Source organism: Diadema antillarum, unplaced genomic scaffold (genome assembly GCF_040938485.1).
Source record: "Diadema antillarum isolate AM-2024a unplaced genomic scaffold, OU_Dant_1.0 seq00000785_RagTag, whole genome shotgun sequence".
In the NCBI taxonomy this organism is placed as follows: Eukaryota; Metazoa; Echinodermata; class Echinoidea; order Diadematoida; family Diadematidae; genus Diadema; species Diadema antillarum.
Window position 1 is genome coordinate 95096 of NW_027271673.1, and position 17171 is coordinate 112266.

The following is a 17171-nucleotide window of genomic DNA, read 5'->3' on the forward strand; positions in this document are numbered from 1 at the left end:
TTCTAGTTATCTGTGGTATCACATAGCTGAGGTTTGTTAGTTGATAATTTAACTCTTAATTCTTTCGCCTCGAGTTTTATCTTAATTGATTGATTAATGAACACATCACAAATCACATAGGTACATTAATGAAAACAGGTAGCTCGTGAGAAATTTCCGGCAGAGACCGGCCGGTGGCCGTCGGTACGCCTACGGGTCACCGGTAGATGACCTATCGATCATCCGACAGTCGCTGGGCGATTTTGTAAAAATCGGCCGGTGACCGGTGGGAGATCGTCCAGTTGCCGATGGGGCATCGCTCGGTGAATGCTCGGAGTCTGCGCGTTGCAGATCTCCATATTTCGCCAAAATTTTTCTGAAAATCGATCGGTGACCGACGGGAAATCGACGGGGCACTGCTCGGCCATCGCTATGGTTTTAGAGCCTGCTCAGCATCTCCAAAAACTGCTGGGCGGTGCCAAAATTTCAGCAGCGACCGAGCAGGCTACAAATCGGTCGGTCGCCGCTCTGAGTTGTGACCGTAGCCTAAGATGACTGTAACGATTTCAAAAGCCTTTGGGTATTATCACGGAGTTAATTGCACCCGTCCGTATCGCCAAGCCTGGTAAGAGACAAAAAATGACCTCTAGGATGTATTTGCATCCATGACTAGTATGTTTACCTGAGAATTCCCTAGTATGACATTCCTCACCTCCAAAAACCTCGTGTAGATCATTACTTACTGGAAAGCCTTCTCGATAACCAGAGGCCATTCTTTCCGTTGACGTGATGCATAAAGTTCAGCCCAAAACAAACAGACGAACAGGTATTCAAGCACCAACGAACGATAGCTTCCAGCAGTTGGAGAATCCTCGGTCACCTAAGAAATGACATCATCGCAGAAATCATTATACATTTAATCAAAATGAATACAGTGTTTCCAGCTGACATTCTTTGTTTTCTCGTTCAATTTCATATCAAAAGCATTCATGTTCGTTAAAAGGGATGGCTAGTAACTGACCAGTGGGAATTAGTGGGAATACTGGGGAATGATTGTTCCAATCCTTGGGGGATTCATTTAAGAGTACATTATATATCTATTGTTGTGTGAAAATTATTTGCTTCAGATTGTTCTCATATTCAAGTAATGTGCAGTTTAATGTTTCCAGGTTAGCATGCCTGTATAAGTGTCGGGGTGCTCGTATTTTGCAACCGTTCAGACGCCCCAAATTAAGGGGATAGCGATCGCGCTCGGAATCTCGAGGTTTTTTTTTTCGTTCGTTTGTTTGTTTGTTTGTTTGTTTGTTTGTTTGTTTGTGTGTTTGTTTGTTTTTTATGATAATTCACTTCCTTTAGTTTTTGAAAATATGTTTAAAAAGAATAAAAATATTCATAAATACCCCACTCGTCAAACAGATGAGTATCATTTGCCCCTTACCCGAACTCTATTTACAAAATCCACGTTTATCTACAGTGGCCCAAAATTTTGAAATTCCCTTGAGAAAAATATAAAGGATTCCATTAGTTTGAAATCATTCTCTAGTAATTTAAAGAAATTTTTGATTAGCTCATATGTTACCCATGATTGGTTTGACTGTTTGGAATTGTTGTTCTTTTTTCTTCACCCTGCATCGAGAATGCTGATCTGCCCTTCGCTCTCTCTACTCCCCCTCTCTCCCTCCCTCTCTCTCTCTTTCCCTACTCTCTTCTGTGTGTGCACAATGTAAGTGGATGTAAACATGTGTGTATGTGTGTGTGCTTGTGTGTATGTGTATGTGTATGTGTATGTCTATGTCTGTGTGTATGTGTATGTGTATGTGTATGTGTATGTGTATGTGTGTGTGTATGTGTGTGTGTATGTGTATGTGTATACATGTGAAAGCGTATACTTCATGTAACCATCCGATTAGATTGAATGAAAACTGTATATTTTCAATGATTAGCTTGTACGGTACATGTATCGTTGTATTGTGTTATAAAGTCATAAATAATTAATGTGTTGTAGTAATGTAACGTAAGTGAGGGGACTGCAATCTATACAAGTTCGCTTTTTAGCAGCCCCTCAATTTTCATTTCCATGAAGTTCTTTCAAGAACCAATCTGTATTATTATGTTCCAATATATGTAATCATGTCCAATTGTATTACCTGTGTTTGATTGGAAATGAAAAAAAAAACATGCATGTGAACATGCATGTGTGAAATGAAATGAAGTGACATTATTGTATGAACTGGAATACTAAAACGTGCCAGGTTAAGAATCTGAAATAATCTTGGCCTTGGAAGCCAATGAGAGAAAAATACAAAATCATTAAGATCATTTGTAATTGTTTGTTTGTGTGTGAGACAGAGAGAGAGAGAGAGAGAGAGAGAGAGAGAGAATAACAAACTGCTTTTTACTTAAAACCAATGAACCTATGTGGAAATTTCACACAGGTTAATTCCAGTCGGAATTTTATTTCTGTTCGTATTCATGTCGAGCATGAATTTTCATAAGAGACTATCTACAGTTTGGAAATTAACCAAAAAAAGTTTAACTACAGTTGTAGATAAAAGGCATTAAAATAGTACAGTATTTTCTTTTGATTTTCATGTTTTCATATGATATGAATTCTACTTTTCTAAACGCTTTGCGTTTGGTCATAAAAGACGTCATAAAGACGTAGTAAGGACGTCATAAAGTCGTAAAAACTCTATATACATTTGGTTTCTATATCGATCACGAATATTCAAAAGAGATCATCTAAAACGAAAAAAAAAGGAATAATGCGAATAAGTAAAAGCATGAACAATTTAAGTATTGATCCTGGGTTTATTGTATAGTTTAATGCTATACTACTTATTCAAACGTCCACATTGTGTTACAGGTTGTATTTTCATATTTCAGTAGTGGCCTAATAAAAGTGTGATCTAGTTTAATAACCATGGTATAAAGCATTACAACTTTTTTTTTTGGCCCGTATATAAACACGTGATGTTACTACTCTCATTGTCAGAAGTAGGACGTAGATCTCTGGAATTCTGACTATATTGCCTACACTTAAATAATAACAATAAAAAAAATATGCATGCAGAACATGATTCTTGCATCTCATTTTTTTTTAGTGTCGAATGCTTTGAAAGTTGAAACAGATTAACAAAGAAATAAAGCCGGAATAAAGTATTTTAGCCTCAGGGGAAGGATATTAGTGAAAAGACCCTGTTGCTCTCTCTCTCTCTCTCTCTCTCTCTCTCTCTCTACATATATGTTTATATATATAATTATATACATGTATATATATATATGGCGAAAAGTTTGAGCAAAGAAAATGGGTTTTCATCGGGATTCGAACCGGAGACCTCCGGATTACTAGACCGGTGCTCTACCGACTGACCTATTGAAAGCCCTAGATCGGTGTTCGTCCCAAACCCTTAACTCTCTTTGCTCGTGTTTTCCCTTTCTTGTTTCAATATATATATATATATATATATATGAAGAGTTTGTTTGCAAAAACCGATAAGTCCATATTTGCCAAATGGATATATTTGCGATTAAAGATCAAGAAAAATAAAAAGAATAATAAGAACATTTTTGCTTCTTTTGACCATAACTTTAAGAATGTACCTTTATAATATGTAGTGACCATATTTAAAAGGTATTATTTTGTACTTTATGACAGAGACCGTACTTCAAAATCTTCAAAAACGGACTTATCGGTTTTTGCGAACAAACTCTTCATATATATATATATAATATATATATATATATATATATATATATATATATATATATATATTATATATGTTAACATAATTCGGTATATTGTCAATTTATGTATGAATTTTAAACGTTCAAAAATATTCCCAAACTCAAATTAACATATTACAGGTTACAGTGAGTGAAGCCTGGTACAGTGTCATTTTGAGGTCATGACTGTGCACGGCTTCTGAAAAAATGTATCGAATTTGTATAACATACATTACTTTACATATGTCAAGTAACGGTTGTTGCAAAAGTGTTCGTTCACTGCCATATATCTAAGTAAAATCCCGTGGGCCTTTCACCTATTATCGAGCTTGTGGGCCCAGCTTACTTGATGTCGATCTCACGGGCCTTGTTCACTTTAGTGTCTAACTCGTAAGCTGTGCGACTCATATTCTGTATGACGATTGGCCTCGTGACCTGCACCAGCGTCAGAGACACCAAAATTGCGGCTATTAAAATAGTGTAGAGCTGGTGCAAAAATTTTTCTACAGTAATTTGTGTATGTACTTCGACCGTCATGACCGTTGCCCCCAATTTTACTCTATTTCATAAATGTATTTTCTGATCTTCAATAAATAGTTCTACTAAAAAGTATAAACTATTAATCATTTTACTTCATACACGGGTCAGGAACAAGGAAATGTTCTGCATGGCTAACTCTATCTTGGGTTAAGCATTCAAGGTTAAAGAGTTCAGTGAATTCAGCAAACTTGGTTTCCTCCAAAGTATCGATAAAGTGGAATAAGGGTTTTTTTTTGTGTGTAGGCTAATTAAACGTTTTAAAATTGTAACTTTTACTTTTACTTTTACGTTTACTGATTGTACCTTCAATTTAAAGAAAAAAGCCTAGCTCGACAACATATCTTGTGAAGTACATTTTCAGCAATATAATAAAGTTAAACCTCTAAATTTGAATTCCACGTATCAGTAAACATGATATGTAATGACATATCCATGTAACTCATGGCCTAATGGTGGTGTGTCAAATTTGTGGTACTTAGAGAAGCTCTTTCATGGGTTGAGGGGTCTCACATTTCATGAAAATAGATATGACTAAAGGGGCGATATAGCTTGTGGACCTGCTACACGGAGAATTTACTTCATTAATTATCACAGATCACATACATGTACTTTAGTCCAAGAGCCAAGACCCGAAAACGAGCAGATTCTGATAGCCTAAGATCATAGTTATTAGGAAAGCGTTAATGAAAATTGTGCCGACGCGGTTGTCTACGGTTTGCCCATAATCTATTTCTTGCAGTATCCATAAGTACATGACCCACAGAACGTCCTTATTTAAATACAAATTACAAGAAGGTCTTATGGGATGCCATATGGGAGGATAGGAAGTAGAATATTTCTCACAAATGGTGGTAAATCTTCCGTGGTGACTGTTTGGTACTTGTCTGGTTGTGAGAGTATCTTGGTGCATTCTTCCCGTTGTTCGCCATTAGCCATCCCGGCCAGAGAAGCAGCACAGAAGAGGGCCAAGAGCAGGTCATTTTGACGGTGGCAACCCTGTGTCTTCTCGTTTGCCCGCTTAATGAACTCTTCTAGGTGACTTCGAATCTGTGTGTTTGCATGTTTATGCAGTAAAGGGAGAAGAATATATTTGAGTAAACCAGCTACCCGTCTTTATTCCGGTAACTAAAATATGCATTCTAATCCATATCTTGAACAGACTTCAAGCGGTACAGAATGCAGCAGCACTCTTGCTAACCGGGCTGAGGAAGTATGATCACATCGCCCTTGTCCTGGCTGAGCTGCATTGGCTTCCCATCAAGAACAGAATTGATTTCAAGTTCTTGCTGCTCACTTTTAAGGCCATTCCTTCATGGTCTGGCCCCAGGAGACCTGTCTTCCCTCATCAAGCAGCGTCAGCCTCGCCCTGGCCTTCATTCATCTGGCCTTTACTCTCCATATGCCCATTACACATCTCAAGGGATACGGAGACCGAGCATTTTCCTCTATTGCTCCTCGTCTATCGAACTCCCTCCCATCTTTCCTCCGTGAAATTGACAAACTGGATCACTTCAAAGCCTCACTCAAAACTCACATTTTTCACTTGGCATTCATTGTCATTGCTATCTGTCTTTGAGGAGTCTGCGCCTTTGAATGTTTCTATAGCAGATATATGGCGCCGCCATACAAATGCTGTGGATCATCATCATCATCATCATATCTGGTCTGTGGCCTACTGAAATGTATCATTTGTTCATATGTCAACCCACTCCTTAGGTAGTAGGTAATATGAATGCAATAATGATAATAGCCATAATAATAATAATTACACACATACGTTGGAATCAACATTGTATTCAATGAGTTCTAAGCACGGTAAAATAATGCAGGGTTTTGTATGAGGTGGATTAAGCTAGATCTTTATTTGTTTTATTTTGAAATATCTTTACGAGTTAGGCTATTAGCACAATATTAACCTTACAAATTTGCAATGGTTTCATGGAGACTTTTGATTAATGTATACATTATAATTATCAATTACAGAGTACATTTTACTTATACCGTAGAAATCTGATCATCTGTTTTGATGCGAACAACTTCATTATGCCGTCTGTCGCTGCTACGTCGGAGATAATGGTGAACAAGGTGGAGAAGGTGCCTTTTGTCATCATTGATTGTTCTATGCCTTTTAGATTGATCAGCAGTCCACTTCAGTATCTGCTGCCACTCTATGTCTTCCAAGAAAGATGTAATCTAAACAAAGCAATAAGAGTGTGATCTAAAAAGACTATAATCATAGTAAGAATTATGTGCAACTGTATATGAAAATATAATATGAACAACTTACAACGGTATATGAAACTAAAATCACTAAAGTGCAAAAAAGGAAGTTATGACATTCGTAAATTTCAGAAATTTTCAGAAAATATTTTTGACCAGTCGTAATGAATATTCAAATCAGCAAGTAAATAATGTCAACTCTCATATTTCATATACAGAAATGAAAACAAATATACAAGCTGTATATAATCTTTCAATACAAATATAAGACGTGCCTTAAAATGACTCAAAATAAAAAAGAGCAAATGTTCATCCCGATATATTTTTGTAAGGGAATATGCTTTTACCTGTAATATCTAAAAATAACAAATTTCCAAACAAACATGAAATATGTTGACGGCACGCCATCATGAAATATCTGTAACCCCACCAAAATTTGGGTTACTAAGATTTCTCCAGAAATGTCATCAGACTAGATTCCTACTTCCTTGGAAAACCCATGGTCACTGTTATCACCACCTCCTCCATTCATCCCTCCTCTGACGTCCGTACCCCACCTGTTTTCCAACAACCCCTCGATCAGTGCACTAGTAACCCCCAAGATTAGTCTTAAGATTTCCCCTTCAGCCTTTGACCCCAGTAGCCAATGTCCAATTGTAAGCCTGTGTGTATTGCCCCTGCTGGTGTTAGACTATGTAGGTGTAATAAAACTCAAGGTGAGAGCAAGCTAGCCAGTCTAGGGATATTGTTTTAAGCACCCCTCCCTTTTGTTGGTGTGTAGGCACATCAAGAGAAACGAAAGGACCATTTCTCAGAAGAGGAAGGTCATTCTTGCTGGGACAAAGTAGTAGTTGCTTTGGGATATAGAGATAGTGTCCTACCATGGGCAAAGCCTATACAGAGTGGACTGGTTCTAACTGTAGACCAACATTTTCTGTGACAATGACGTAGAGTGCACGTCTAGCCCAAATTCTGTCCTCTCTTATTCCTTTCCCTTCCCATTTCTCTGCCCCCCCCCCCCCATTTCCAATGAACTGTTTAGGCTAGCTCTGCGTGTGCCTTAAAGTAGAGTAGCTCCATACATTAATAGATTTAAATACTCTACCTGTGTTACATTGTGTATTACAGATACTGCTTTGATATAATTATGTTATCAATGGCTGAAAGTATATGATTGTTTGCAAGATTATTATTTGATATGTCATGTGTTCAGAACAAAGTGTGATCCACGCACTTCAGCATAAGAGATATGTATGTGCAGTGGTTATGTTTAATACATCATTTATGCAAATGAGATATAATTATGTCTCTATATTCTAATTGAGTGCTTATATGATTCTGATATATGATTTGTCTAGTATGTTAACTAGATCAGTGTTTGCATGAGTATAAACAGTGTGTTATATAGCTATGCTGGTTAGGCAGCAGCTCTAGTGACCAAGGTCACAGGAGTGCAACTTTAAAGCCCTGTAGCCAGAAGGCTTGAGAGTGACTGGAAAGCCTGTCGTTACTGCCCTTGGTCAATGTTAAGACTTTGTCTGGCCAAGTGGATGGTCAGTACGTCAGTAATGTTCCTGGAAGTCAAGGGGAATGAGTGACCTCTAGCCAATGAGGCAGACTTTGAATGATGTCATAGAAACATGAACCAATGAAATTTCTGCTGGTCAGTTAACTTCCTGGAAGTTTCTGATTTTCTCGAGAAAGTTTGTAATATTAACATTTTACATAGAGACAGAAAAGTATAAAAGCCCATAGCTTTGGAGTAAATAGGCATATCTGCTTCCTGCCAGCGCTTTGAGGCCTGCATCCACTTTGCTTGTTACATCGACTGTGTGATCCAGAAAGTTTTCTCACACATATATTATCTGCTGAGAGGTTTACCACAAAACACTGGTAAAACCTTACAAGCATCAGCTGTACTGTTATATACAAGTTTTATGTGCCTGTGATACAACAGATTGTGGCACGTACATCCACTGACTGCCGTGTGGAGCAACTTGTAGTGAAAACGAGTGTTGGCTCTTTTGACTAGGTAAGTCATTGTATTTTTCATAATGTGTATTGCATTGGAGAGTGTTTGTAATTATGAACTCCAAACAATATATTTGGAGATTGCGTATTGAGAGACTCTGATATCATGTATACAGATTCCGAAGTTATTGTTATGGAATGCAAATTGATGATCGATGATTGATGCTTGTATATTATTTGAAGATATATTGCAATGCACTTCAAGGTATTTGCGCTTTGAATGTTTTATGTATGGACATGATTACGCACACACTCAAGTTCATTATTAGACAGACAAAATTGGGAAACTGACTTGGAATTAGAAGTCAGATGTTAATTTGATTGCATACATATTGAAATGCCCTGTAGACCCTCACACTCAAAGAAAGTGAGGCTATGCTCGTAAACATTGAGGTCTACAATGTGCAGCAGCACCCCCCCCCCTCGTCTGGACTGACAGATTTATGTCCACTGACCGTTAGCTGTGAGTGGCAGAGGTCACTGCACTATTGAATTGTGGAATGTTTAATTCTAGAGGGGGAGAACTAGTCGCTAGAAGTGAAAAACCTTGCAAAGAATTATGTGGGGAATAGTGCGATTGTGAATGTCATATATATTCATGCTTTTTACAATGTATACATGTTAACAGTACATGCGTGGTATAGTGTACAACTGCTCAGTGTAATTATTGTGTGCGTGGAGCGTTATTTCCACTCAAACTATAATATTTGAATCGGAGTCACAATATTTGTCGACCCCAGATGAAGCAACTATACTGCCAGTCGATCAGATAGATCAAAGCTTTATTTGTGGCAGCAGTGTTGGATATAATTCAGGATGCTGAAAATGTTTAACTGAAGAGAAGTTATTCTGACCGTATTTAGCACCTGTATGTCAAAATGAATTGACAAACATTTGAATGTATGTGACTGGAATTTGTATCTGTATTGTCTAATGCGCTCATATATGTTTATGAGGCATGTAAAGTAAAGTAAAGACAATGTATCGGATCAGATTTTGGAGTGGACTTCCATACTCCCGAGGAGATATTATTGATCAGAGAGACACAATATTAGGAAAGTCCTGTGTCTTATAACCTCTTTTGACTAGATACATATTTGGACGAGAGCTTTGGCCAGCCTTTGCTTGGTTCAGCGTGACTGACGGCTACTGAGCATTGCATCAGCTACCGTGTACGACTGGTTTGCGACTGCTCTGGGCTCGTCGACAGGATAACCGGCGAGAGAGACAAAGAGACAGCAACGAGTCGAATTATCGTCATACACTGGCAAATATTTTGTTATGCTAATGTAACAAAGGTTACAATTGAGTCTGTGAACAAATTGAATTGAATGATGTACTTTGTTGAACGACAAACAAGCTAATAAAGTTTGTCATTGGATTATTTTGTCAAAACTTAATCCCAGGTGTGATATTCTTTATTTATGAACTCGGGGGTGTAACATTCGGGTTACATAAATTGGGGGCTTGTCCGGGAGCTATAATTGTTTCTTAATTGTATAATTGCATTTGTTTGGTGACACATGTTACCGAAACTGAGTCTTGGTTATCATTGTTGATTGTTACTGTTACATTCACCATTTTCGTTCTATTGTACCAAAGAGCCAACACTCGTGTGCAGGAAACAAAGCGATGGCAGGTAAAAGTTTGAAGCAGATTGGTCAGGATTGGTGCAAGAAGGAGGAGATTAGAGTAGAGAATGCCCTCCTACTTGCAACAGGTATAAAGACTGTGCCAACAGAGGTGTTTGCACTGGCACTGTCAGAGTTATATCCCACATTACTTGAGGTGTTAAGACGGGATGATCCCGATACAGGGGAAACATTGCTCCTGTGTGAATTCGAAGATGCAGTCGCTATGTTAGGATTACAGGCACAGATTGTCATTCCAGTAGATGGTGAGACTATGTGCAGAGTAGTGAGGTTAGACGGATTAGAACCAGTCAGAGGAAATAAGGTCAGTGTCAAGGACCTGAGGGAGAGAGGTTTAGTTAGGGAATGGAGAAAAGCAGGACGTAGAGCTCAGGAAGTCCAGTCTCAAGACATCCCTACTACTAACAACCTTCCACCCCCTTCCCCTGGTATCAGTGAACCATCCATGTCCTTCCCTGATCGAGACATCCCAATTTTAGCAGCTTCACTAGCACGGTGTGGGCTGACCACAGGGTATCGGAAAATGCGATGCTTCTCCGGTGCAAAGACAGCAGCGCGTGATGAGGATAGCTACCCCATCTGGATAGAGCACGTTGAGAGCCAGATGGAGGAGTGGCAGACTCTGGATGATGCTGAGCGGCGCAAGCGCATTCGTGAGTCATTGCGTCCGCCTGCGTCAAGCATCATTACAGACCTTAGGCGTGAGAATCCCCAGGCCTGCTCTGCAGACTACCTCAGGGCTCTGGATCTGGCTTTTGGCGATACTGACACAGATGATGAACTGTTTGTCAGATTTCATCAGACAGTCCAGGCTGAAGGTGAGTCTCCCTCTGAGTATCTTTCTCGCTTACAGGAAGTCATGCGCCATGTGGTTAGGCGAGGAGTTGTCAAGCCACATGACGCCAACAAGGTGAGACTGCGACAATTCATCAGGGGCATTCTCTACCATGAAATGCTCCTAGTAAACCTACAGCTCAGGGAGCGCCTGGAGAAACCACCGTCCTCCCTGGAACTCCTGTCTTCGGTGAGGAAGCAGGAAGAAGAGGAGAGGGTGAAGAAATCTCTGTCTGCCCCAAGACCCCCTGTCAGCACAAAGCCAAAGCAGGCTGCCCACCGTAAGGTAGAGCCCTCTATTCTACCACCACAAACAGCCCCTCTACCCAATGTCCTTCCCCAGCCAGTATCTCCACCAGCACCCCAACCCACCAAAAATCACCCCAAATCTCAGTCGTCCCAGCAGAGTAATACTGGTGTTGTTTGCTTCAAGTGTGGAGAGGAGGGCCATATCAGTAGAAATTGCCAAAATTCTGTTCCCCCTGACGTACTGAGTAAAAGACTTGTCAACTACATCCTTGGCAACCAGGGAAACGAGAAAGGGCGCCTGGGAAGGGGAAACCAGGGGCCCCAAAATTAGATTCTCCCCCATTTGTTTCTAAAGTTGAGGTTTCCAAGAACGATGTTCCTGAAGGTTTAGTAGGAGATGCTATCAACCCAAAATGTTGGATAGATGGAAAGGAGACAAAATGCCTTCTTGATAGTGGGTCTCAGGTCACTCTTATACACAAGAGCCTTTTCGACACACTAGATAGGGAATTGCATGGACTGAGTGACCTAGTCCTGTACCATGGAGGAGATGGGACTATGCCCTATCTGGGTTGGGCTTACGTCAACATAGGTTTTGAACGGTCATTTGCTGGCACAGGGACTGAGTTTAGTACATTGGCTCTTGTAGTACCAGACCCCCAGCGTCCCTGTGACCATAGAGTGATTATTGGCACTAATTCAGGACTTTTCAGGCACTGTTTTGAATCTTGTAGGAGGATGGCTGGAGCACGCTTCGCCCAGTCATTGCAGATTAGTGCGACTTGCAGGGATATCTATGCCAGTATATCAAAACAAGAGAAGGTATCCCCTGATGGCAAATTGGGCACTGCTAGGACCAAGAAAGGACATAGCACGCAAATACCTCCCCACTCCAAATTGGTAATGACCGCCCAAATTAGGAATCCCCTGAAAGAAGAAATGACTGTTTTCGTAGAGTCCAATCCCCACAGCAGACTTCCAAGTGGGTTACACATAGCCCCAGGAGTACAAAAATTGTCAGGTGGTGCGATTGGAAAGGTAAGGGTGCTGGTGACCAATAGTAGCCCTGAGTCTATCACTGTCCCTGGCAACTGCCCAATAGTAGATGCCTATGTCCCCGACAAGTGTTTCCCTACCCCTAGTAGTTTTCCTACCCAGCCTCACAGTTACACCGAGGCAACCCATTCCCAAGTAGGTGCTAATGTAGGCGATAACACCCCTTCCCCTCAAGTTGACGTTAGTGAGCTGCCCATCAATTGGGGCCCGATTTCCCCGGAGTGGAAAGAAAGGCTGCTCAATCAGTGCAGGCAGAGGAGTGATGTGTTCTCCAGGCATGAATTTGACCTAGGCAGTACAGGCTATGCGGAGCATCAGATTCGTGTTAACGATGACACACCATTCCGTGAGAGGTCTCGGAGGGTGCCTCCCTCTGATCTTAGGGACTTGCAGCAACATCTTCAACAGCTGTTGGAGAACAACATAATTAAGGAGTCTAAGAGTCCCTATGCCTCTCCAATTGTGCTGGTTCGGAAAAAGAATGGTACTTTGAGAATGTGCGTCGACTACCGTACACTCAATTCTCGTACCATTCCCGACCAGTACACAGTGCCCCTGATACAGGAGGCCATTGATTCCCTGAGTGGCAGTAAATGGTTTTCTGTTATCGACTTAAAGTCGGGATTCTATCAAATCCCGATGCATGAATCTGACATGGAGAAGACGGCCTTCACTTGTCCTTTGGGGTTTTACCAGTTCGAGCGTATGCCCCAAGGGGTGAAGGGAGCACCAGCAACCTTCCAGAGGCTGATGGAGAAGTGCATGTCAGGTCTGAACATGTTAGAGGTGTTGGTGTACATGGATGACCTGATAATCTTCTCCAAGACGCTGGAGGAAATGGAGGAACGCCTGGCTAGGGTGCTGGATAGGCTGCAGCAATTTGGCTTGAAGGTATCCCCAGAAAAATGCCAATTTTGCTGTCAGTCGGTTAGGTACCTTGGCCATGTAGTCTCCGAGGCTGGGGTACAGACAGATCCAGACAAAGTGGCCGATGTAAGAACCTGGCCCAGGCCACAGACAGTGAGGCATGTCAAGTCTTTCTTGGGATTCGCTGGCTATTACCGGCGATTCATAAAGGACTATGCCAAGATTTCCCGCCCTTTGAACGCACTTACAAGTGGGTGCGTTTACCCCAGGAAGCGAGGACGTCCACCTCCAAAGAAAGTTCCGAGCCCGGATGCCCGAAAGGCAAGTGACCCCCTTGGTGATGCTTGGACTGAGGAGTGTGAGAGGGCTTTTCAGGCTTTGAAGCACTGTCTGGTCACAGCACCAGTCTTAGCCTTCGCAGACCTGTCAAAGCCTTTTGTGCTCCATGTTGATGCCAGCCGTGATGGACTGGGTGGTGTCCTGTATCAAGATCATGGAGGTAAGCTTCGTCCAGTGGCATATGGAAGTCGGGGACTGTCCCACAGTGAGAAGAACTATCCAGCCCACAAGCTGGAATTTCTTGCTCTTAAGTGGGCAGTCACCGACAAATTCAGGGATTACTTGTATGCAGCAAAAGGTACACGGGTTATGACAGATAATAACCCACTAACATATGTCCTGACGTCGGCAAAACTCGATGCCACAGGACATAGATGGCTTGCTGCACTCTCCTGCTTTGATTTTTCCATCCATTATAAGCCAGGAAAGACGAACATTGAAGCAGATGCGCTGTCGCGGAAACCACATCCTCCCAGCCTCGACTAGGAGTTTGAGGATCGCCAGCAGTGCAAGATTAGTGATCTGGAGGCAAGGCTGCATGAGACGTCAGACTCAGGTGAGAAAGTGTCCACATTCTCTGCCTTCTGTCAGACGCATTATGTTTCAGCCAACTCTCCTCATAGAAGCCAGCCATACGTTGAGACCCTGTGTGCCAGTGCAGAGTCTATCCCAGGTCTGTATGCGAAGGGCTCAGACCTGAATGTAGTAGACTGGGCACAGGCTCAAAAGGCAGATCCCCAACTGAAACTAGTCAGGGATTTTGTTGAACGTGGTGACCGGCCGCAGTCTTATACTGGCCTTTCAAGAGAGGCTGCCCTGATACTCCGCGAGTTCGACAGGCTAGTTCTGTGCAAAGGAGTCCTCTACAGAACTTTCACTGACTCCTTAGGGAACCGCCATCACCAGTTAGTATTGCCTGCCCAGCGCCGTGTCGAGGCAATGAGGGGCATACACGACAGTGTTGGCCACCTTGGAATCGAGAAGTCCATAGCGTTGGCTAGAGACAGGTTCTACTGGCCAAAGATGAGTGCTGACATCACGGAATGGGTCAAACATTGCCCTCGCTGTGTGGCAAGAAAGACTCCTCCAAAGCCAGCAGCCCCATTGGTGAGTATTCACACAACCAGCCCCCTGGAGCTGGTCTGCATGGACTTTCTCTCCCTAGAACCAGACCGCTCGAATAAGAAGTCTATCTTGGTAGTGACGGATCACTACACACGATACGCACAAGCCTTCCCCACGAAGGATCAGACTGCTGCCACTGTCGCCAAGGTCCTGTGGGAGAACTTCTTTGTACATTATGGTCTGCCCCAGCGCCTTCATTCTGATCAAGGTAGGGACTTTGAGAGCAAAGTGATCCATGAGCTGTCAAGGCTCCTTGGCATTAAGAAATCAAGGACAACTCCTCACCATCCCCAGGGAGACCCTCAGCCTGAGCGTTTCAACAGAACACTACTGGACATGCTAGGGACCCTGGAGGAGGAGAAGAAGGCGAATTGGAGCAAGTACGTAAGTGCACTTGTACACGCTTACAATTGTTCAAAGAATGATAGTACTGGCTTCTCGCCTTATTTCCTCATGTTCGGTAGGGAAGCTAGACTGCCTGTTGATCTGCGATTTGGCACTAGCCCTGACAACTTCACTGGGACTGACCACGTGAAGTACGTCAGTGGTTTGCGCGATCAACTTACGCGGGCGTATAAACTTGCGTCAACTGCATCCGGCAAGTCTGCCAGTGCCAACAAGGTCCGCTATGATGCGAAAGTGCGAGCCAATGGTCTGAAGCATGGCGATCGCGTCCTAGTTAGGAATGTTGGACTGACAGGAAAACAGAAGCTGGCGGATAGATGGTATGCCAACCCTTATGTCATCACAAAGCAACTTAACCCTGATATGCCGGTTTACGAAGTTGCACCTGAAGGTGGGGTTGGTAGGACACGCACCCTACACCGCAACCTTCTCCTACCCATAGAGTACTTGAATGATGCCCCAGCCCATAACTCAGAGACCCAGAAACCAGGTAAGAAAAGGAGTCCAGCTGATCGGACCCGTTCCAAAAAGTCCATTGCCCCTCCGAGGGAGGAAGAGTCTGATAGTTCAGACTCAAGTGACGAAGAAATTACGCTGCTTTTCGATGTACGGAGGCACTTTAACCGCCCCCATTCAGGACTTAATGTAAATGCGCCAGAGTTTGTCCCCTCCCTACCTCCCAGTATTCCCTCTGAGACTACCAGCGAGATCCCTGAAAAGGTCAACACAGCTGATGTGATGAGTGACACAGGTGTTTCCGGCGGTTCCGTTTCATCCCCTGACCCCATTACTGAGGAGACAATAACCGATTCAGACTTAGAGAATCAGGCTGGCGGTGACATCAGCATAGATGCCACAAGTGCATCCAGTGGTTCTGGTAGATCAACAACGGATGATGCAGTCCCCGATTTGAGAGGGGAGAGCATGGAGGAAGAGAGTAGACAAACTAGCCCTTTACCCTCAGACACAGAGTCCAGAGGTAACGCCCCTCATACTCCAGCAGAACCTGAGGCTGAGCAAGCGCAAAATGCAAAGCAAGCAGTCGATTCAGAGCCTGCCCCGCAATCCATCAGGCGCTCGACTCGCTCTTCAAGGCCACCGCTACGCATGCAGTACGATACCCTTGGTGAACCCTCTGGTGCTAGGCAAGCAACTTCATCAGGATTCTTTGCTGACCTTAAGCGTAAGATCTTTGGCTTTGATTAATGTAAGGTTCACAGGAGTGAACCCTGGTTTGAAAGGGGAGGATGTAACCCCACCAAAATTTGGGTTACTAAGATTTCTCCAGAAATGTCATCAGACTAGATTCCTACTTCCTTGGAAAACCCATGGTCACTGTTATCACCACCTCCTCCATTCATCCCTCCTCTGACGTCCGTACCCCACCTGTTTTCCAACAACCCCTCGATCAGTGCACTAGTAACCCCCAAGATTAGTCTTAAGATTTCCCCTTCAGCCTTTGACCCCAGTAGCCAATGTCCAATTGTAAGCCTGTGTGTATTGAGACTGGTCAAGCCCTGTGAAATGCCCCTGCTGGTGTTAGACTATGTAGGTGTAATAAAACTCAAGGTGAGAGCAAGCTAGCCAGTCTAGGGATATTGTTTTAAGCACCCCTCCCTTTTGTTGGTGTGTAGGCACATCAAGAGAAACGAAAGGACCATTTCTCAGAAGAGGAAGGTCATTCTTGCTGGGACAAAGTAGTAGTTGCTTTGGGATATAGAGATAGTGTCCTACCATGGGCAAAGCCTATACAGAGTGGACTGGTTCTAACTGTAGACCAACATTTTCTGTGACAATGACGTAGAGTGCACGTCTAGCCCAAATTCTGTCCTCTCTTATTCCTTTCCCTTCCCATTTCTCTGCCCCCCCCCCCCCCATTTCCAATGAACTGTTTAGGCTAGCTCTGCGTGTGCCTTAAAGTAGAGTAGCTCCATACATTAATAGATTTAAATACTCTACCTGTGTTACATTGTGTATTACAGATACTGCTTTGATATAATTATGTTATCAATGGCTGAAAGTATATGATTGTTTGCAAGATTATTATTTGATATGTCATGTGTTCAGAACAAAGTGTGATCCACGCACTTCAGCATAAGAGATATGTATGTGCAGTGGTTATGTTTAATACATCATTTATGCAAATGA

General features: G+C 42.6%; 1 protein-coding gene across 1 annotated transcript; it reads left to right on the forward strand.

Annotated features, from left to right (window-relative positions):
* The first annotated feature begins 10128 nt into the window (after positions 1 to 10128).
* On the forward strand, positions 10129 to 11562 carry LOC139739158 (paraneoplastic antigen Ma3-like). The gene has a single exon (XM_071649772.1). It carries the CDS (start codon positions 10129 to 10131, stop codon positions 11560 to 11562), a length of 1434 nt encoding a protein of 477 aa, XP_071505873.1.
* Positions 11563 to 17171: the final 5609 nt, after the last annotated feature.

What these genes read in the sequence shown, in the direction of transcription:
- LOC139739158 (XM_071649772.1), top strand. Translation starts at nt 10,129, where the DNA reads ATGGCAGGTAAAAGTTTGAAGCAGATTGGTCAGGATTGGTGCAAGAAG.